This window comes from Hippoglossus stenolepis, chromosome 13 (assembly GCF_022539355.2).
Source record: "Hippoglossus stenolepis isolate QCI-W04-F060 chromosome 13, HSTE1.2, whole genome shotgun sequence".
NCBI lineage: Eukaryota > Metazoa > Chordata > Actinopteri > Pleuronectiformes > Pleuronectidae > Hippoglossus > Hippoglossus stenolepis.
The window spans coordinates 5,315,694-5,339,093 of record NC_061495.1 but is presented as its reverse complement, the minus strand read 5'-3'; the positions used below and the strand labels follow the sequence as shown (position 1 = coordinate 5,339,093).

Sequence of the window (23,400 nt, the reverse complement as noted above, 5' to 3'; positions counted from 1 at the left end):
AGTGGGCCGTCATTTCACATATTCACAAAATCATAAAGGAGCCCAAAATTATTTTCTTTAGCAAAGCACGGCATCCTAATGTCTCTACAACCCTTTCACTGCATGTTAACTCTAACACATCACGCTGCACGGAAAGAAACAAACACTAACCTTTTTACCCAACTTTGGTGATAAGCTTCCAAATGAACAAGTCACACTGAGCAATATTTTTCATTCAACTACTGTAGATTGATTGCACCAGCTCATTAATCAACAGCCAACTGCATAACCTTGATGTTTCATTCATCAATTCGACTACTGCTCCTGAAAGCTGAAGAAATGAGCGTGCTATATGCTAATGGGTGAAAAGAGAAGTCTGGTAAATTACAAACGTGGGAGGACGACAAAACCTCGGTTTCATGCAATTTGACTGATGGCAAGTGCTGCTGAACTCGGTGATCTCACACAGATGGGGTTTTTTTTTTTGCAGAGCTCCAGGGTGAACCACTGCAAACTCTTCATGTGAGCTGGGGGGGGAATAGTGGTACAGTAATCCTTTCCTGAGTCCTTCACCTATACTGGATATAGATGGAGGTGTGAGGACATATTCCTATGATATGCTGATGACTATCAAGCCGGTTAAAATAGCTGAGCCATTGTGGTTACTAATGGACAGTGTTCATTTTCAAACCAGTCAGCTGAAGAAACCAAATATTATATTATTAATGTGGACTATGAATAGAATTTTAGAAGATTAAAGATAAAATAGACACCATGAGGTTCATAAGTGGAATTTTATCAATTGAATACAGGAGCATATATGTTGCCAAATATTGGTAATATTGACAATGTTAAAGCTAAAAATATATGACTGGCAATTCAACAGCACCAAACCACAAAATACATCATCTCAGTGCACTTTACGGTCGAGGCCTTACAATATTATTTTTACATGGGATTTTACAAGTTGGGTCATTGCCTATTTTTATCATTTTAGTGTAATGTGGTAAAAAGTCAATGACTTGCTATGAGGAGGGATCTTCTCTTGGATCTGCTATATATTTAAGGGATGTTCACTAAGCAGGTGTGCTTCTCTTTCTTTTAAAGGCCTGCAAATTTACACACATTCACACGAGCAAACTGCCAAGTCCAACCACAGGCGTCTACTATTGGCAGCTGAGTAGCTCCAGTTGTACAGTAAGAGTTTGAAAGCTTTACTTTGTAAAAGGCTCCAAGAGAGAAACATAATACACTGATCATTAAAACCAGTCACTGGTTTTAATTCTGTGGCTGATCTGTACATGTTCACTTAAGCAACCCTGGTGTTCCCAGCTTAAATCCGTTATAAAGCCAGAAAACTCCTGCTGGAAACATGGGTACAGTCAGGTGGTTGTAAAATGAATGGGTGAGCACAAAGAGCCTCACTCTAAAGTCTCACCCATTGATGGCACAGCACCCCACCGCTGTGGACTCATAGTCCAGGTTTTAGCACATAAGATCTGTCAATTCTACAACTCACAACATGCTGCCTGAGAAAATGCATTCAAACGTGAATGGACACAGCTCAGGTGCCGAGCCTGCGCAGTAAAGAGGCTACAAAAATGTCTCAATAGCCGTCAGCTATTCTTCCCTTCTCACTCGCCCCCATGCTAACACTAGGGATCTCTTTAATCACCCTGTTGGGGATTATTTAAGTTGTTTAATTGAATTGAGTGGATTTTGCAATACATGTATCTTTTTGTGCTCCAATGCAGCTGCTGATTCCAACACCCACTTGAAACTATGGTGCCGTCCTGAGGGATCTGATCACACCTGGCATCCTGCTGGGTCTCCTGTGAAAACTTGTAATCGGATCTTACTTCTCAGCTCTATAAGCAGATAATCACATACGACATTTGCGTTTGTGAAACCAAGTGATGTAGTTTTTACCCAGTCTGATGACTCTGTGAGTGTGAGGACTGAAAATTCATGAAACCCTGGACTCAACTTCAGCTCAAAATATAATCTATACAGGCATCGTCTTTATAACGATGGGTCTGTGAACATTACAACAACTATCAGGTTATCAGCCAGTCCCCTGGCATTCAAATAATTACCATGAATGAATCACTGCTAAATATCTGAAGCTTTAGATACATTGCATCAGGTTACAAATGAATACATTTAAATACAATTTAACGTAAATTGAATAGGTAGGATTTCAGCATCCTTCATTGAGAAAATTTGAGTCTGCTAAATAATGCTTGGGTGGACTATGCAGAATAAAATATAAAAGTGTCAACATATTGACTTTTCAGCTTCTTTCACTGTTTTTTTTTTCATTCATATTTCCAGCTCCACTGGATTAAAATAGAGGCTCTGCTTTTTATTTACCTGTTTCCATAAGGATTCTTAGTATCGCCCTAATTTCATTCACCGGCACCGGCACACAGTACAGATCTGCAGGAGATGCCACTCACCATGAGCACAACAGCTCCATGGGGCATTTCAGGCATCTTTAGTACACCACGGAGTTCCAAGGCCTCTGTTTCAGGGCTTATCCTCGGATTAGTGCCTGGAAAAGTTCATTCTGCCCTGGGAGACCCAGGGTGCACTGAGCCCTTCCTAACAGGGATTGTGTAACTGCTGGGAACTTTTGATTTTGTTTTGTTCATAGAAGCAGGAGGATTACATCCTCAGGGACCCACCTGACCCGCCTCCCACTTCTTGGCTGTCCTCTGTTGAACCCATACAGTGGATTACACCTCCCAGCCATATGGGAAATACAGTAGTGCAGGGATTCTCTCGTCTTACAATGCCACGGTTAGTTGCCGGGCAGAGGTCTCATAAACATGGTGACCTCTTGCATTGCACTCGCAGTATAAGCTTGGCAGCAGATGTGAATCTTTAAGGGTTAATCTTAGAGCTCTTCCATTTTCTTAATCTCTGTATCCATTGACAGACTGGACATCTGGGTTACTCTGACTGCTGTGCAATACCACCAATAGTCACTGGCCGCATCTGCATATCGTGTCGGCTCAAACATAAATATATACTTGTATCAAGCCTCAATTCTGAGCTGTAAAATCTGAATTTTCCCCTGCTATAAAATCGAATGAGTTGTAATTACCAGTTTTTCCACACAAAGCTACCGTACCTGTGGTAGGTATGAGGCTACATGCTTAACTAGCATGCCTTCTGAAAGCCCGACCTGGCAAACAGGAAAAGAATTTGCAACAAAAGGTTAAAAAGTTATGAGAGTACTCAAATACCATTTTGCCTAATTTAACTGCCAAATCGGCCTTAGAATCGGCATCTGATTAATCGAGAAAGAACCAAAAAGAAGACTGGTGGATCTTTGTTTATTTGAAAGAACAGTGCACAGCATAATTCAATTCTAAGCTTCTCTTTTGGCAAACGCGAAAGCTCTGAATGCTTAATAAATTCTTCCGAAGGCTAAATTGCGCACTTGTTTCATCTGGCAATGAGATTACTTGAATGGAATATTCTGGAAAACTGTGCAGAGAAAGACAATAATGAGGTAGTAATCTTATTTCTCCACAGCAGCTTCCATTGTTCTCCTAAGAAGCCTTCTGTTTAGCCTGCTTCAACTCTCATTCCCCATCCATCTTTCCATTGAGGAAAATTTTACTGAGCCAAGGCTAAATGAGAACAATAACATTTCTGCAGCACTCAAATGCATCAAACACAGATAGGAGAGACTGCTTTTGTGTTCCTGTGGCTCTTCAGACAATGGACAAAATAGATAGCAGTGGCAACCATGGCCGCAGTTTCAAGAATTCAAAAAGCACAGATCGAATGAACAGCATCACTCTCCACAAAACTTCTTTAATAACTTCCTGTGGATAAGATCCTAGACTCAACTTCATTTTGCCTCTCACCTTGGTTGACTTCCGCCGTCTTTGGACAAATTCCATGAAACGCTCCGACTAAAACATATCAATTAACACTCAAAGCCTTTTCCTTGTGACAGTGGCCTGTGTAAATGAGGAATAATCAGCGTGGGCCTGCAGGGGTTAAGCTCCCTTTTTTGAAGATTATGCTTCACTTTCTAGTGGCCTGGCCCAGGACCAGCCTCGATCTTCTAATCCACAACTGCAGGCTTTTGATAGCTCCCACTGCGAGTCCTTATTACAGCCACTGATTAAAACTAAGAGACAGAGCGGGAAAAAAAGACAGATACGGAAATTAGAGTGACATAAGAGAAGGAAGGGCAAGAGAGAGAATTAAAAATGAATCCTATATTAGAAGCAGGGAACCTGAATCATGCAGCAGCTGACTTTGATTACTTCTAAATCTAATACATGAAGCAAAACTGTAACTTCTAAGTGTGTTTTTGTAATCCAGCTCCTGCCTACACCCCCCCACACACACACACACACACACTACGGCAATGTGTGTTCCATTCCCGAATGAACCCGCAAAACATTTTCAACATTCACGCCCATACAACAGAGTTTACTTAAGTTTGTCTCTTCTCATGTCTCGCAGGGAAAACTGTTTTTTTACTTGAGCGATTAGCTTGTTTTCTCTACATGAGCTATTAGCTGGTTGGGCTACGCTGCTCTCAGTGCACTTAACCACTCAGATACCGATAGAGGCGGCTGTTGCTGAAGTTAAATAATCTTACTGTTAATTCTGTAATTTAATACACTTTCATATGATCAAAAACCTGGACAAACCTGACCCAAAGTTAAACAGGTCCACGTCCTATTTGACAGGAAATACTGTCTCTGAAAACGCTTGGAAATCCCACCCCTGTACTTTCAGTTAAGCCCTGTAACATTAACACCCTCAAAGCACTAACAACAAATTGCTAGAAGTAGACATGGACACAGTGAACCAGCTGTAAAAGAAGAAACTTTAATCCTACCAATTGACGTTGCAGGGCTCCATCGATCACAATGGAGAAAACAATAATAACAGTCTTATCTGGCATGAGCTGTTTACACTCTTCTATCTTTTGTTAGGCACTTACTGGGCCGTCAGTCCTCTCCATATTTTCTCCGCTCTGATACTGAGTAATCTCTGGGATAAAATCGACACATGAATAATTCACAGCCATCTGCCACAAGTCAGCGATCTGAATAAGACTCGGGGAAAGTGAGGAGGTGCGGTTCTTGTATTTATCTTCAAAACCAAATTCTCAAAGTGGCCCAGACTTTTCGCCTCAACACTGCTCGACTGCTACAACTTACAAAGACATCTGCAACTCCACACACACACACTGACCAGATAATCAAAGAAACTGCAAAGCAATGTGCTCCTTTTGCCCATCACCCTTACTGAGCTCTACCCTCGGTTTGATTCTTAGATTTGTTGCATGTATGGTGCATTAACCTGAGGATCGAGATGAGCAAATTCTCTACCGACTGCCAGCTTAAAGCACAACTACCACCCAGCAATAACTATATAATCATGGATGAGATCAGTAAAAGCACAACTAAGCCAAACACGCAATGACAAAACCCACGAAACTGGGCCTTAGCTTTCTTTTTTGGTCAGATTACAAGCCTCAGAGGGGTTTAACAAACTCTACAAGGCCTCCAACAGCAGGCGGCCCCTCGCTCTGTTTGGGTTCCAGGCAGGGGAGCCACTCCGTATGACGATTTATTGACGCAAGATCCCCCTCAGCCAGGACCTGCCACCGATTATTGCCACTGGACCGGGAAAGGGGAGGTTGGGAATGAGAGGAGTGGTGAGAGGGGAGGGAAGGGTCTTATTGGGATGAGAGAGTTTGTCTGTGTGTGTGTATGTGTGTGTGTGTGTGTGTGTGTGTGTGTGTGTTCTTGCTCTGGCTCCAAGGCCATAAACCCAGTTCCAAAATGCCAAGTAGCATGTCAACATGCCAGCCTTTGCCACCCAAGTTCAAGTCGGACAAAGGGCCCTTCAGTGCTCTGAAACGGTGGTTTAAGAATAGGAAATGATGATCAGTCATATATGGAAAAGGGCTCAGCCATACTGCACAGACTGGAGGGCGACGAGGGTAAAATGAACTGCTAAGGAGGTGAAATTGAGAAGTGAAAGCGTCATTCCTAATTTCGGAGCTCCTCAAGGTGGAGAAAAGTCTGGAACCTGAAGTGTTTTGGCTTAATACAGAATTTCAACAGAACTATCCCTCACCTACTGTTTTGAAAGGTTATGTGTGGGGTATGTGGTTATAAAACAGATTAAATATGTTACCCAAAAGTGGGATTAGGAATATCCATCAACTAAAACGTGAAGGCTCCTTCCTGGTTGATTCAGGTTTGGACCAATTTTCCATTACCTGAAAAGTGTATTTTTGTCAGTGAAAGCTCAAACCTGACAGGCACTCCTCAAAACTGACAAAGGGGAAATTGTGCTCCTCCACATTGAAGTTATTTCAGAAACTCTGAGGACAATAAACATTGTGGAGAAATGAGAATAGAAGAAGCATGGAAATGATCAGAATTTAGGAAAATAAAAGGAGGAAAATATGACCCACTCCAAGGTTCAGCTTACATAACAAAGAATTTCAGTAAAAAGAAAATGACAGATACCTTCGGCCTGTGCCAGCGCTATCGGAACAGCCTGAAACATCCACTCTGACGCAAACCCCCCTGGCCACAACTCAACCGTGTCTCTACTCACAGCTCAAGACAAAAGGAGATTTTGCCAGCAATCCACAATGTGCCACACAGGAACCAATGGCACCACAACAACTAATCAATGGCTATGACATCACTGCGTTAAATACGACCAAGACAGCCAGAGCATGATGGGTAAAGAAGGACACAATTGGCCTTTTGTCCATTTTGGTCAGCAGATGAAAAAACAGGAAAAAAATACAAATCTGACCCAAGAATTGGGTGTGATTAAAGAAAGAGGGTTTTTTGAGCAGGTCACATGGTATTTCTCAGTGGTTGAGGTCAAGCATAACGAAGAGTTTGTATTTAATCATGCAAAGAGAGAGAGCGAGTGAAATATCCTTCGTGAGCAGTTAAGACTGTATTGGTGTTGACAAAAAAATTAAATCATCACACTTTACGATGCATGCCTAAATATCCATTATCTGAACCGCCTGTCCTTTTTGGAGGTTGCGGGGAGGGGGGGGGTTTAGCTTGAGCCAACTGCCTAAATATCTTGGTACCTTTACTGAGATGATACACACAGGAAAACGTAAAACATCAGGAGAAGTAAGGTGGATCCTGGAAGAAAGATAATTGGCATATTTTCTGGTGGGGCTGTACGTGAGTATGTAAGATATCAGTCAGTACTACAAGTTGCTCAAGAGATTTTTCGTGAACATTTCCTGCCAGACCCCCTGAGTAAAATAGAGTGAGTCTATGTGAGAATAAAGCAGGGAACATTTTTGGAAAAGCAAGTGAGTGGGCATGTTGACGTTGTTTCTCTCAGGTGCCTGACAACTGACTCCACCGTATTCAATCTCTCCTTGTACCAACAAACAGACACGAGTGAAAACAACCTGCTCTGCTTGGGTAAATTTACATTTTTTTGTATTTCTTGGGACACGAGTGCAAAGCAATTAAACCGACCATAAAAAAAAAATACACTCAGACAAACATGTGCCCCCCTCCCAGATACCACTGTGTAAGTGCTGTTAAAACAATGCAACATGCTGGAGTTAAAGGTTTTGCCAACTGACTTCACCAAATTCAATCAGCCCTTGGAAGATTGAAGAGCCCTCGTAGAAAATGCTAAATTAAAACAGCAGGTTTGGTCTGTTCTCCAAAGTGTAATCAAATTATTACATAATCAAAATGGAGAGTAGGCTACACTTGTACTTTTTCAACATTACTTATCTTTGTAAATAAAAGATTTGTTGTAACTTTGGCTTAGAGACTTGGTAAAAGCTTTACGCCCTAACTCACCCGGTGATTAAAGAAAAAAGGATGTAAACTAGGTTTTAAGCCATACTGACAAAAAGACACACGCATATATTGTACTAACAATGAAACTGCTGATCATCAGAGTATTACACTATATTTACCAGATCACTAAAAACCACTGCATGCTAAAATAAGCCAGAGAAGGTGCTTCTTTGTTTAGTAACAGTGTGGTTTTCAAACCATTTCCATTCATAAAACACACAGCATAACAGAATACGCTGGGATACACAATAGACAGAGCACAGGGTCATTTTAAAACCTGATCTGCATCAAACAATATACACTTGTTGTGCAAATTCCTTTGACATCATCATGATCCTAATCCCTAAAGCAAAATGCTATTTTCATTCCAACATCAGACGATTCTTTCCGGAGTCAAAGCGACAACACATGCACAGACAAAAACATAATATTTCCTCTTGTGAAATACTGTATTTAAAATTTTTGACATCTCACCTGGTTGACTGTGAGAGCTCATTGTTATGGTTGCTGGTGGTGCAGGCAGACCTGTCAGGGGAGGGGAGGGGAGCAGTGTCAGTGCACCACCGCGGTGGCTGTAGAGGCCATCCTGTGATTCCCACCACGTTGGTGCTGCCGCTTGGTGCTGCCAAGTCGAGGAGGAACGCAGCGCTGTTGTTTCTCAGGGCTTCATGGCACACGGCCACAGGTGGAGACCTTGAGTGGTGTGTTGTGGCAGGATTCTTTCAACCAAACAGTCAAGCTGTGAGAATAAGATGCAAACACAGAATTTTCAAACATATGGGGCATTCCAGATGGAAAACAATGTTTCTATTAACGCTGTAAAATCTAAAAGGGTGTTTTCACACCTAAGAGCCTGGACAGTGGTCTATGGTTTAACCATGGGTCAGTTTGGTCTGGATTCTGACCACCTCTTTTGGTCCGGTGGTCCAGACCATGGTCGTCCAAGGCACTTTTCAAGCCAGTTATTTTAGTTCGGACTTAACTGAAGTCAGATGATCCAGATCAAACAAGGTAGGTGTGAAAGTGCCTAAAGCTGTTTTCCAAAAATTCACAAGTCAGGTGCGATGCCTTTAAGACTGCCTTAAGATTTGTATCTCTCTATTGTAGTTACAGAAGCTAAGGCTCCTCTGTGTGGTCCTGTCAGAGGCCAGGAGAGAACAAAGACCTGCAGGTCATCACACACACACAACTGTCTTTCGTGGTCATTTTCTTTCTCTCTATGATCCTAAATACATATGCACACTTGTCCTTTTTACCTAAAATATGCTTTTTAATGATGTTCAGGAAGTTGCTGTGTGAGGTAAGTGTTGTGTATGCATGGTCACCGGTGAGACAGATTGTGGCTGCCAAGGTGAGCTTAGCAACCACGGAGGAGAGAAGTCACAGCCAACAACAACAGCGAAAGAAACCCAGCTTGTTGCTGTTGTTATAGAGCAGAAATGAAATTAAATCAACTCCTTGGGAATAAATGTTTTCGCTCTTATTTGACGTTTGACATCTTTTATGAGTGTAGAAAACATGTTGAAAGTCATAAAAAGTATCAAAGTCGTTATTAATAAAAATCATTTGGTTTATTTTGGACAAGAGTAAAGAGGGGGTGATGAAAAACAGCAACTGGCTTCCTCCAAGTAAAAGTTGTATCACATCTGGTTGTTATCAAAGGATTATGGTTTCATTTGAACCATTTGTGTTTACTGAAATCATCCGCAACTCACCGTCAGTAGTGTTACCACACCCATCTGACATAAGCTTTTGAATTTGGTCCAAAACCCTAACCCTAACAAACACATATCCTAAAATATACCATTTTTTTTAAAAATCACTTTTAATAAACACAATTAATAGACAGTGACTTTGCAACAGTTCCAGCTACTTCTGACATTACTGTGTTTTTACTTTCACATCAAGTACGGTCAGCTGTGGAAAGTCAATGTCTTAATAAAATGTTCTCTCCTGGAGTAGAACCTACAATGAAATGAAAGCAGAGGCCTCCTGAGGGCTTAGATATACCTGCGTCAATAGCAGAGGAGGAAGAGGAAGCAAACTCCTCATGCTGTCTAATGTGCAATGTTAACAAAAACACACACACAGGGAAGACTGACGATTCAACCCTAACCTGCACTAACTAAAACTTAACCTCCGTCCCGTCTAACAGGTGTCAACATAGCTGAATGCACACAAGTGACAATGAGAGCTGCAATCACTCACTAGAAATACCACAGAAGCTGCAATAAAGTGGTCTCCTCCTCTCCAACTCGAACAAATACACACACACACACACACACACACACACACACACACACACACACACACACACACACACACACACACACACACACACACACACACACACACACACACACACACACACACACACACACACACACACACACACTCTTGCTGTCACCGTTACTTTAAAGCTGTTGAACTGAATTACCGTCAAATGAATGAGTTCAGTGGAAAGAGGGTGCAAGCTCTGCATGGCCAAATAAAACCTCATGGAAATGCATCACCGCCAGGATTCTGCGAGGTCTTACTTCACTTATCAGGAATTATTGTGGAGGAAAAACAGTCCCTTAAGTGAGTGACAAATTTAAATGGTGGCCCAGCTTAATAATTGGTTTGGAATGTGCAGAAATATGAGGCATTATATTGGAGGTATAATCAGATATTTAATAGTTTAGAAAGCTCAAAAAAAATGTCGCAAGCATCAGTGTGTTGTTGTGGGCAATGTAATTCCTGAGCATCTCTTATAACCTCTGTTTGAATTCTAGTGCAGAAGCTGACAGCATCCTTCAGGCCAGAGGCAAAATAACCAGAGGCGACGTTTAGATTCCTGCGTGAATGTCTGACGTGAGCGAGTGTTAAATCATCAGATGATACTTTGACAGACAGGAGGGATTATCTGTGTGGGGGAGGTTGATGGGATTTGCTTAGGAATGAGGTGCCAGAAAAAAAAAAGGCCAGAGAGTAGTGACGCTATTCTCTATTCTTGTCAAAGTAGTCGTCTGTCACACAAGAATTCAGAGGATGCTTTTACAGCTCGTCATCCTGTGTCAGCAGTGACCTCAGGCACGAGAGTCCTCTCACTCGCTCTGCCACAAAAAAAAACTAGTGCAGTTCAAAGAGAAGACAAAACTACTCCTTTTCTGACGCTATCACTTCTTGGCACTGGTCTGCTGTCAGCTCTTAACGTCTCATCCATGATTTCTTCTTCTCTAAAATCTAAACTGTCCTCCAGGGATCCTATTAAAAAGGAATCCATGTACAACACTACAGGTATTTCTGCTGCATTGTAGAACCATAAAACAGAACCACCTGCGTCTCTTAGCGTGTCTCATTTCCACAGACTGACACTCGAGATTGGATAAGATTTATTGTTCCCGTGCAGCGAGGTTTGAATCTGGAAACGTTGCGTGGCACTTGACAGGAAAAACAGCTCTCAGGACCCCTTAATGGACTTCATTTCCCAAGCACTCTGAGCGCTGCCGGGAGTAATCACGATGGCATAAAAATAACATGTGGTCGGATAGTGAGCAGTAAACAACAATTAAGAGACCCCTTGCATAGCTCATGAAATGAATCATTGAAAATGCACTTACTCCATGAAGACGGCTTCATCCTCTCGGCCCTAATTGACTATGAATTATTCAGATGGCGAGTGGGATTAGTGGCACCACTACTATTCGACTGATTGACATGTTCCAGATTTTTTCTTTGTTATTGGCTAAAATAGTTGAGGTATTAACATAGAAAAAGAAAAAAAAACATTCATCTAGGAACATGGAAACCCCAAAGGAAAGGCATTAGATCTCACTGCAAAACAAGGACAGACTGTCATAATAGTCATTAAGGGTCTGACTGGGTTCAACCCATCCTCCTTTAAAAGAAGGAGACTGAGGGTTATCTGATGATTTTATATCTGGACTGATCTAGATGAATAATACTCCGACCCAATAACATTTTATGAGAATTACACTCCCAACAGGGACAAAATAACATGATTGCCTTCTAGATAACCAAATTATATCACATATCTCTATCATAGGATTAAACCAGTTGTCATTCAGAGCTGACAACATGGGATTTAAAGACAATGATGACACATTCTGGTTTGAGACTAAATATTCTCAAAAGTACATTTCAAAGTTGTAAAGAAAGATCTCAAATGAGATTGTGATGATGTAAAAAGTGTGTGATATAGTTCTTCAGGGAAGATGCACGATCTGTTTACGTGACGTCAATGTGACACATGTGAAAGTGTCTGGCACAAAACGACCTGAAGTAATACAATCCTCTCTGTGGCTTGTTTGCAAGGGAACCAGACCAGCTATGACGGCAAGCCATCACATTAGTTGGCTGAACAGGGACAGGATGAAAAGACGAGGAGCATCAAGTGGCACAGAGGGATCATTTTTCCTGTTGCTACACATCTATGACAGGCTGGGGTCAGTTGTATATAGAGTATGACCAGGTAGCAGCCAAAAACCACACTCATAATGGATAGGACATAAATATTCCTCTTTTCTGTGATAATAAGATATCAGTCAGTACCTCCACCAAGTATTGTTTTCACCTGTGTCTGTAGGATTAGACAAAAAAGGTAATTTGCACCAAACATGGTGAAGGGCTGTGTCCCTGGCACTCTTCAGTTTTGGGATGCAACTTTCAGGCATGCACTCAAGTCCAGATTTTTTTCTTAAAATGTTATGAAAGGTGCTGTATATGAAAATGCAAATGTATGAGTCAGTTTCTCTGGACATGTTTCAGAACTTTTCCACCCCCAAAGTAAAATGGCCATGTGAGAAGACAGCAGGAAAATGCAGAGCAACAAATGCAAACAAATGATGTTCAATGTCCACATTGAACATCATGGTTCGAATTGTCACAGTGACTGTTTAGTCAAGTTATATAAAAGGCTTTTTAGATGCTATTTACCTTCCTGAGTGCTTCACATTTCTCAAACCTTACTCAACTGTTTATTATTTGACACTGGCCTTGGCTGAGGTCTTTTCGCTCTCTGAGTGCCCCTCCATTTACAGTATGCAATGACCTGTGCTGTGAGAAAATAATACTGAATACTGAGCAGAAGATCCAGACATATTCACATAGGTTAGATGGTGGTCATACTTCAACTCATGTGCGTCATCACTTCTCATCCTTAATTTTTGACAAAGTGCCTTGAGCATTTGACACAGAGTCTCTGTATAGACAGATGTGTTTTTAAATCTGCAGTAGATCCGTACGATCCACCTGCTCATAAATCATGCAGGGGTTTAAAGTATTTCCTACAGACGTCCGCTTACTTGAACAGGTGAACAAATTTAAAACCGTGCAGATTTCACAGCTATGCCAATGTGGAATTAATATTTTCACGACAGCTGTGCCTACAAAACAGTTGAGGAAGTCAATTAAAGTTGCCCTGCTACGAATATACATAACATGCACCACTCTGCCACTGGTGCATTGTTATGCAAGTGAATGTCCACAGCTACAGCAGCTGCTGCTGCCTGCTGAGCTTTAATCAGCCTCCACCTGTAGGCTGTGACTGTGTTCTCTGGGGAGACGATATATCTGCCACCATCACTCCCTAATCCCCCGTAGCTCCCCCTCTGTAGCTCTCCGCAGGGAGTGATGATGTCAGAGCCGAGACGCGAAACAGTAATTGTTCTGCTGAGCTGTATTTTTATGTAAATAAAACCTTTCTCTGACTGAGTGAACTGAATATTTCATAGTCAAATGCAGATGGAGTAAGCTTTTAACATGACGACGAGAGGACGGGCATGAAAAACATTGCTTGAGACCTGTTGAGTTGTGCACAAAAGTAAATCAAGAAAAGATATTCTGTACAAATTCTTCAGAATGAGTCACTCAAGGTACGTTTTAATGCATTTAGCATTTTGAATCTTTGGTATAAATCACTGAACACTTAAAGCTGAATATGTCGTTTCTAAATGATAGTATAACCAGGCTTATATATCAAAATGTGAAAAGATTATGTTTAGTCACTTCCAAACAGTATTTATTTTCCAACACTGCAACACACTTCTTAGTGAAGCACTGTAGAAGTACACAATTGAGAAGGCTTGAAGGACACACAAACAACATGCATGGAAACCCACTTCCTGCACGTCATGTGTAAAGGTTACGGTCATTCTGAAATGTATCACCTACGTGCACACAGAGTCATGATATAGCAAAGCCACAGCATTCAATTCATGCGCGACCTTCCGCACACACCTCAGCATGAAAACTACAATGTCCTCCCAATAACTTCCTACTTCTTCTGTTGAATGGCTCAGTACAGTTTTGTTTATCTCATGCCTGAATGTCATGGAAATAAACTTAGAGCTCAACTAAGACTGACGTCCGTGGCTTCTTCGAATCCAGATTGCCTAAACGCAAGAGTGCATTTGTGGGCTATGCATAGAAATATTGGAGAGTGCCATGTTTCCTTTGAATGTGTGAGTGAGCATTCCTGTGAAACTTGCAGAGAGATGTGGGAATGGGGATTAAACTGTGTGGCATCGGATATCATGGCACACCATAATGAAGCACTTGGACCGAGTTATTATGTTGCAACATAAATGTGATGTGGGGAGATTTGAGCTTCAAACCCCTTAGCGTTGTGCAATTGACGCCTCTTGGCTTCATCTAATGTCGGGTAAACAATCTGTCTTTCATTCACCTCCACCTCACTCACAAACAGCTCGATGGCAGTGTCAGAGAGTTGCTCTTCTTCTTCTCATCGCTTGATGCCACGATTCACCATAGAAACCTATTGGTCAGCAGGTTCATTTTGTATACATGGAGGTGCTTTGCATTGACTGATTATGGTTGAATGTGGGCGTGTAGAGGGCGGACTTTGAGGTGGACTTTGAGGTGGACTGTGAGTTATAAAAGGGAAAATTGACATCAGGTTTTATAAATCTAAATATTTTTTTGCGTACGTAGCTGTAGTTGTTGCTGAATAGTCTAGATATTTAGTCTCCTATAAATCTAGTATGAGGAGGCCACGTATCTGCGAGCCACTCCAATTCCATATTTGAAGATTTGACACGTTCATATGGGGGTAGCTTTGATAAGAGGGCCGATGTGAGAGAGTGGGATGTATCGGTGGCATATTTTCAAAGTGTAGCCTGCTCTTCCTAGCTTTAATGAGCAATCATGTTTTCATACTGCCAACAAAAGACCAGCTACTGAGTCAAGTAAAAAGTAGGAAGTTGCATATTTCCACAGTGCAGAGTCCTGTTGATAACAGAAGCCCATTCAACTTCCTTTTCTTTATTATTCTTTCAGTTGACTCTCACTCTTTGACTCATATATTGTTCCAGCTTTCTCTCAGCATCAGCCATCTACTTTGTTAATCATCCATCTTACCCATAAGCAATGTTCTATGCTGCACTGAGAAAGAAAGTACTTTTCTAAAGTTAAAAGTTGTTTTCTAAATGAGAAATGGGGCTCCTATGTCAGGTAGTGTTCTCCCCCCCTTGAACTTGCTGCCTACTGTTTTTAAAATAGTATAGTAAAATGAAATATCCTGAACTGCATCGATACTAAATCGAATCGAGACCTTGTTAATCATTATTGAATCAATTTGGGAAATCAGTGCAGATACCCAGTTCTTTAGAATCGATGCAAAGACAAATTTGGGGTTGGGGTTATATGCTGTTGCACGTAAATGAAAACGTTAGGCGCACCAGTGCAACCAATGTAAAAGGTTGGTGTGGAGCCTTGCTACACAGGACTACTACAGGGCAAGCCAATGTGTGAAGTGGCTTTCACATGACATCAGACCTGAGCAAACCCATTTTTTTTACGGAGGAGGCACTGACGCCCGACTTGAAGTAACACTATGACTTCACACTGAACTGCTCAAGAAAAATTCTGAACCAGAGTTCAAATTCTTTCAACTTTGACCTAGACCACTTAGTTCCTCTCACAGGGATGATAAAATACATGTTAATTTCCTCTACAATTATATGTTGCAGTAGCTTTAGCCACATGGCTTTGTATCCAGTGCTGTGAACAGTTGAGGGAATCAAATCTGCCACATAATAGTCGTATGACTAGATAAATTAGCAACAATGGCAACTGCCATGTCAAGTCCTAATGGGAAAATTTGTCTGAGAGATATATAAATGGATTTATGATTGTTGCCTTATCTCTTCCTCTTTCAAGCTGGTCTGCGATGACAGCTCCTTGGAAGTCAGGAACAAGAATACTGAGGTTTGAGAGCAAGGTCATTATATAGAGTTTCAGAAGTTGTAAGATTGTTGCCTTTGCAACCTGGGAAAAAAAGACAACAGCCAAACCAAAGCAGCTTTAGGATCCAATCTTTGATGTGGTATTTGTGATATAATCAGTGATGAGGACTGACTGAGTGTGTCCATGCACGGCAGGCTCATATCTCCGTGCTGGTGCCCAGCACTGCAGTGCCATTAATAGATTTAATTAGTAACCATTAGCATAACATCCACAACAACACAACACAAACAAGTATGCTTTCCCGTACAGCCTACCACTTTCTAGTCTCTGAGTTTGGGGAGGCATGATGGGTTCAAAGTCAGGACAAGGTCCCAGCGAGGCACAAAAGGAGCTAAAACGGGTTTATTATTGAAGTTGTGAGGCACGTCAGGGCATACAGGGCTGAATCGGGGATATTGATTCGCAGCCATGAACTCATTGGGCGACCACAAGGATCAACACAAGGATTCATCAAGCCTAAAATCACATCAGTCGAGGCTGAGAGCTTCAGTATAGTTGCCCATTAAAAACTCTGTGTCCCTTTTTACTTCTCTGAATCTTCCTCTTATCTACTTTTACTGCTTCTCTGGCCCCGTGGCCAATATCCAAATTGCACAGCGGTAAGCCTAATGAGAAAAAGCTAAGTAATTGCAGTGATTGTCGATTTATGCTAATTAATTTCCAAACATTTAAAAAATAAAATTCAAACTGGCATTGGTCCATGTCAACAGATTTTTTTAAAGATGAATGAGAATAAAAAGAACTATTTGCAAAAAGGCTGTGGTGAAACGACAGATACTCTACAAAGTTTCATTCAATCTGCATTAGCGGCTTATCAAGCATTGCGTGTAATGGGGACACAGACAAATAAATGAACAGAGGATGAGGACAAGGACACAATAATACGCTGGATGGCTCTGGGCTGAAGGGAAGACCCTGCCAAGCAGTTTACAAATTCCCGCTGGGTGAACGTGTCTGTGCATTACTGGGTCCTGTCACCTTATTTGTCCCCGAGCACAACAGTGGCATTAATAAACCCCATTAGTATCCATTAGCGTGACAACATCCACAAAATGTCCACAAACAAGCAAGCTTTCCCAGTGCCAGCTGGTGCTGAATGATGGGAGGAAGTTGGAAAGTCAGGGCCCGAGCCCTGACAAAGCACAATGGGACTGAGCTAAATGAGCTTATTAATGAGATTACAAGAGGCTCACTTTGGGACAAGTAAAGAACAAGAATTAAGTGCTCCCAAACTTTGGTAAGATAGTGATATGCAAGTTGGCCAATGAGTTCAGCAGTTTAATGGGCTGGACTGGATTCAGGAAGCATCGGTTTGATTACAAAATGAAGGAGAAAAAAAATAATATGAAGATAAAGGACATGTCAGCAAATCCTTATTAAGATTCAAGACTCACATAAACACGTAATGGTATGAGTAGTGAAGTTCTCTTGAGGTTGTCCTGAAGAACTAGTGTCAAAACTTATTATAAAAAGACATAAAAGTTTAAACTGTGCTCTTACTAAGGGCAAGACTTTCTAAATAACAGTTTATCTCTCGGGTGTAAAAGTTATATTGACACTAAACATCTGACCTATGCTACAAGTGTGTTCGAACCAATAACAATTATATCCATGTTAATAAGTTAATGTGTAGAACCAATAACAATTATATCCGTGTTAATAAGTTAACGTGTACTTAACTTTTCAAAATTACATGGTTGGGAGGTGCGTTCTACCAAATTTGTTATAGATTACATTTTTATTTTGCGGGGAGAACATTTATTAATTAAGACATGATAGTTAAACAGAAGATATCTTGATGTGATTCTCCACAGTTGCCCACAGCTCAAGTAATGAACATAAAATCTCTCATCAGTGTGTCAAACACTCAGGAAAGGGAGGCTTTAAAACGTTGCTCACTGATTTATAACAGCAGTTAGGCTCAATCTGAATTCAGTCTTTAGTAATTGATTCCAGTGTTTGTGATATAACAAATGATCTGTGCTGTCAAACAAGAGAAACAATTCCAGATAATAACATTTTGCTTTCAGTAACTTTCAAATTATGTCTGACATCATGATGCTCTTAAAAAAAAAAATCGCATTTCATGTGCCACCGATTGCAACAGAGGTGGATATGTTAAAGCCAACACATTAACCATAGTTCGACTTGACATCTGTGGTGTTATCCAGTGTCATTACTGTGGGAAGCTGCTCAACATTTCTTTATAACAATGTCAATGTCAAAGTTTATGCCATCCAAAGTTATGGAACTATATTAAAAAAGTTACAGATTTAAGCTTTATAATTTATCTGAAGCAGAATTAATCACTGATGGTAGATGGAGGTCTGAAAGTAAAACGAGGAGTAAAATAATTTTATTAGTAAGACACTATAAAGTGGTAAAAGATAATGGAAGCAGCACTGGTTTAACTGTGTGCGACACTTAAACGCTGCAGAGCAGGGAAAGGAAACAATTCTCTTCAAACTCTATAACAATTAAAGTCCTAGGGCTAAAAGTAATCAGATTACTACATATTGATTACTTTAAAATGGAATGAAACAGCTAATCGGTAGAAATATCATAACATTACAGTTACCGCAGTAACATTACAAATGATTGTCAATCGCTCTGCCATAAAAGTACGATCGTAAAACCTTACAATTAATGGGAATTTCTTGAACAAAGACAAAGTACGAGTCTGTTGGACTATGAAGTCAAACAACACAGACAAGTATTTAATTTAAGGAGTCTCGAAAATGTTTTTCTACTTGTCTGTCTGAAACTGGCTTTAGACATCACAGGCATCCATCTACTGTTTTCTATTATGTTTGTACATCAAAATCCCACAAGATATAATTAGTAGGCACTCTAGCCCCACAAATGTACACACACACACACACACACACACACAAACAAACTTCAAATGTGAGGCTGTTAACTTTAATTTACTGCAGAGGTTTAACAAAAAGGTTTTCTCAGTCGGAGAAATTCTCCCTGTAATCCATTAGTGCTTATTAAAAATATCTCCGCGCCTCATTGGTCCCAGTTCAGACCTGTTAATAACATCGGGAAAATGTCAGGAGCCACTGACTCAGACATCTGCGTTCTCACACACAGCCCATCCGGACAATCTCCAGACATTATCTGAAGTTCAGTGCCTGTCCGCTCAAGAGGAGGCTCCAGTGAAGAGAAAACATGTCAGAAACAACAGTACGTGCTCCAATCAGGGCTGAGCTCTCAGCATGTGTCATCCCTTAAGAGAAGCTGTGTTGTTTTGTGTTTCTTTAGGGCTGCTGTGACCTCCTCGCTTCTGTGGGGCCTGGTAGTTTTACAAGCGTGCACCCACAGTCCTCAGGAGCTTGTAATGCTGAGGGAATAGTTTCCGCTGCGGCAGGAGGGCTGTAGAGGAGTGTGAGCAGAGCCGGGGCACAGCCCTGCTCCTCCTCCTCCTCCTCCTCCTCCTGCTGCTGCTGCTGCTGCTGCTCTCCTGTGTTTACACTTCTTGAAGACAAAAGTTTACACCCAAAGCTGCGGCAGCGGCGGTTCCACCTCAGCACAAACCTCCATCACACAAACACACCTCTCTGTCTCCGTCTCAGCAGTGTGTGTGTGTGTGTGTGTGTGTGTGTGTGTGTGCGCTTGACTTTCTATAGATTTGAGGGCCAATACCATCATGTTGTCATGTCAGTGTCCTCATAGCTATAGAAAGTCAAGTGTGTGTGTGTCTGTAGTTGTACAGATATCTTTGTGAGGACCATTGTGAGCCTATAAACTACAGAGTGAGGACATTTTGGCCGGTCCTCACTTTCTGACCCACTTTTAATCTGTGTTTTAAGGGTTAAGACTTGGTTTTGGGGGTTAGGGTTAGAATTAGGTTAGGGTTAGGCATTTAGTCTGGATGGTTAAGGTTAGACATGTAGTGTGGATGGTTAAGGTAAGGGTGAGGCATGTAGCTGGGATGGTTAAGGTAAGGGTGAGGTGTTCAGTCTGGATGGTTAAGGTTAGTTAAAGTTAGGCATTAAGTCTAACCGGTTAAGGTTAGTTAAGGGATAGGCATTTATTCTGGCTGGTAAAGGTTAGTTAAGGGTTAGGCATTAAGTTTGGATAGTTAAGATTAGTTAAGGGTTAGGCATTAAGTCTGGATAGTTAAGGTTAGTTAAGGGGCTGGGGGGTGCACTCTGTGTGTAAACCGGGTAGAGGACGCTCCTCTGAACGTGTGACGCGGTTTATTGGTAAACAAACCAGTGGGACTGGGGGACAAACCTCACCACCGCACCAGAACACAAGTTCCCAGCAGCTGAGCGGCATGACACAGAATGGCGCCGGGGCCACGGAGCAACTTGTGATGACGGGAAAGTGAAAAGTCAGAAAGAGGAAAAACGTCCGTGACGTGACAGCCTGTTTCCCTCAGGTCCAAACTGTTGCGCTCGCGGTGACGTTGAAGACTTTCAAACAACATTAAAAACTCGTTTTCTTTCCTCGTGCTGAACAAACAGCGTCCGCACGTTGCGCAACGCGTCCACTTCCCTCGCGCTGAGGGGGGGGGGACGCGACACACGGAGAAAGTCCGTCCGACTTGGGACACGAGCACAAACCAAACTACGAGCGTGTGTCTGTGCGACTCGCTGCTCTGTGTGTGTGTGTGTGTCTCCAGGTGACGAGGTGTGTGTGTGTGTGTGTCTGAGGAAAAGAGAAAGTAACACTACCTGGAGCGAGCTCCACCTTTTGGGGGCGCGCGGCTGCTTGTCTCCCCCCGAGTCTCCAGGAGCATCCGCGGGCTCAGGGTTTGTTTCAGGACCCGTCGGTGGAGTTTAAAAAAAAAAAATCATTGAGCCAGCAGCAGCTCCGCCATACTGAATAAATCACGTGTCCCACAACCGCCTGTGTTTCCGTGGGGGGCGGGGTCTGCGAGGGCCTGCGGGGCGGGATGACTGACAGCTGAGGGGGAGACCCAGTGGTGTCAGCGTGCGTGTGTGCGTGCGTGTGTGTGCGTGTGTGTGTGTGTAACCCATAATCATCTAAGTAGACAGGTGAGAATCGTCCTCTAATGTCAGTGTTCTATCAGATATGATGGAGAAACGGACAAACTCACTGCTGTTCAACATTTCACTTCCACTGAATATCAGCTCTTCTGTTATTCTTCTTCTTCTTCTTCTGTATTTATAGTTTATATTCTTCCCCCTCTGTATACTGTTATAATTATAATAATAATATAGCGGAAGTGGAAGAATAAATCTTTTTCCTATTTATTAAAGCATCCTTCATACACAGAGGTGGATTCAAGGTGCTGTTCACAGTTTCAAACCAAATTCAAGCAAAACAGAAGATTAGAAAGAGATTTTAAAAAGTATATAAAAGAGTTGAATAAAAATGGTAAAATAAATAAAAGTTATGAATTTAAAAACATTTTAAAATAAGTCTATAGGGAACAATTATACAAATGAAACGTTTAGATACAACTGAGTAAAACAATAATAGAATACAATGCAACGATGGTATTATATAGCTTCGTTAAAGGCACTTGTGAATAAAAAAGTTTTTCAACTTGGTTTTAAAAAGTGCAATGGACGGACCGTTCAGGCAGTTGTTAACAAAACAAAGTTACAAAGTGTAGTCGTTAAAAAGGAAATAAGAGCCACCATAACAATAATAAAATAATTTCCATTTTCCATTTTAAGCTTTGATTCAAAGGAGGCTGCACTGACTCATTCTGCCATATCTCCACAAGCAGGTTGTTCCAAAGCCTCAGAGCTCTTATTTCAATAAATGTCCAATTTCCCCTTTTATACTTAATTTAACATGCATTGATTTCGTATGTTCTGTGTTGTATTATTTAGCTATATTTAAGTGTGGTTTTCATATGAGCCATTACTGGTTTCCACCACCCCACACATATTTGACATTTCATGCAAGTATTTTGTAAGATACTCAGAGTCTCCCACGTTAAATGGATTTGTGAGGGTTTATGTGGTGTTTTATGCAACTGTGGTAGTGAACAGGGAGTTATTGTGTTTTTATTGCCCATGTCATCACTTTAATATTCATTGCCAGTATGCCACAGATGCTCAGTAATATATCGAATTCATCCAACATGCTCTACAGATGAGATCATCCTTTAATAGTCCCACTGCAGTGGAAATTACAGCAGCGAAGGGGATAACAAGACACATCAGTAAAAAAAGTAATACATAAACCTGCAATATAAACAGAAGGAAATATAAAACATTGCAAGCATACACTGTGTAAACAAAGCATATACATTTGCAACAGGATTGCATATATATTGAAAGACGCTGACATTGCACAGATAAGCAAGTATTTTACGGTTAAATGAAATGAGTTTGTAGTGTAGTCCTAGAATATGGTGCTCCACTGGACATACTGTATAATGTGTATCTTTGTTCACCTTCTATGAAGAATAAAACAACCTATTTTGTGTCTGTCTATAACTCAACAATTATTTTAACCTTGTAAAAATATTTAATACATTTTGAAAGAATGAAGGAAAAAACATGTTTTAAAGACTCTGAAATCTCATTTTTCAAATCTGAACATACTTTCAGACAATGATCAATGAGCTCCGGATAATCTCCTGAAATCTTCCAAATGTATAAGCTCAGTCCTCGTTACCTCTTTCTATTTAAACTGCACGTGTGTCAACTTGTTGGTTTTAATACTGAGAAAAGTGAGACTTGCGTTTCTTCATGTGAAGCACAACATGTTTGCTAATGGAGGTTTTTGCATCACTGTTGTTGAAGAAGATGATCATCTGCCTCCTGGGAGAGAGAGACGCTTCTTTCAAATCTGATTTTATGATGCATTTCACGCAAGAAATGTTAATATAAAATGCTCCAGGATATGACCACCACCAGCTTCTCATAAATAGCTTTAAAACTGTCACATTCAGGAAATACTCCATAGCTAGAAAACTAAACCTGTTATACTTGCAACTGGTGTGTGGTCAGGTGTGTTGTGTGTGTGTGTGTGTGTGTGTGTGTGTGTGTGCGTGTGTGTGCGTGTGTGTCTGTCTGTGCGTGCACAATCAAGATGCTTTTGATTATCCATATTTTTGCTGTCGTCTGCCACACATTTCTTGTCTCGACAGGTGAGAAGAACACTTCCTTCAAAGCAAGAATGATAGTTGTTGTTGTCAGGTTGTCAGCACACAGAGGAAGAAGAAGTAAAACTCAAACAAACTAACTATTTAAATTTCTCTACTTTCCCAACAGACCCATTACACAATATCCTGCTCATGATGTAAAGCTGAATTATGGTAAATGCAAATTGTCACTGGATTGAATCTCCTTTATGCATCTTT

The 23,400-nt window shown here is 41.2% G+C and overlaps 1 protein-coding gene across 2 annotated transcripts in view; it reads right to left on the bottom strand.

Moving 5' to 3' along the window:
- The window catches only part of hdac4 (histone deacetylase 4), a 115,024-nt gene extending 94,109 nt beyond the window's left edge, over window positions 1-20,915 (bottom strand). For both annotated transcript variants that reach the window (XM_035173924.2, XM_035173925.2), the window contains exons 1-2: window positions 20,789-20,915; window positions 8,307-8,571 (exon numbers count right to left, since the gene is read on the bottom strand). In XM_035173924.2, the coding sequence (XP_035029815.2) occupies window positions 8,307-8,328 (22 nt within the window). In that variant the 5' untranslated portion in view covers window positions 8,329-8,571; window positions 20,789-20,915. The remainder of the gene's footprint in view (window positions 1-8,306; window positions 8,572-20,788) is intronic.
- Between the last annotated feature and the right edge of the window lie 2,485 nt (window positions 20,916-23,400).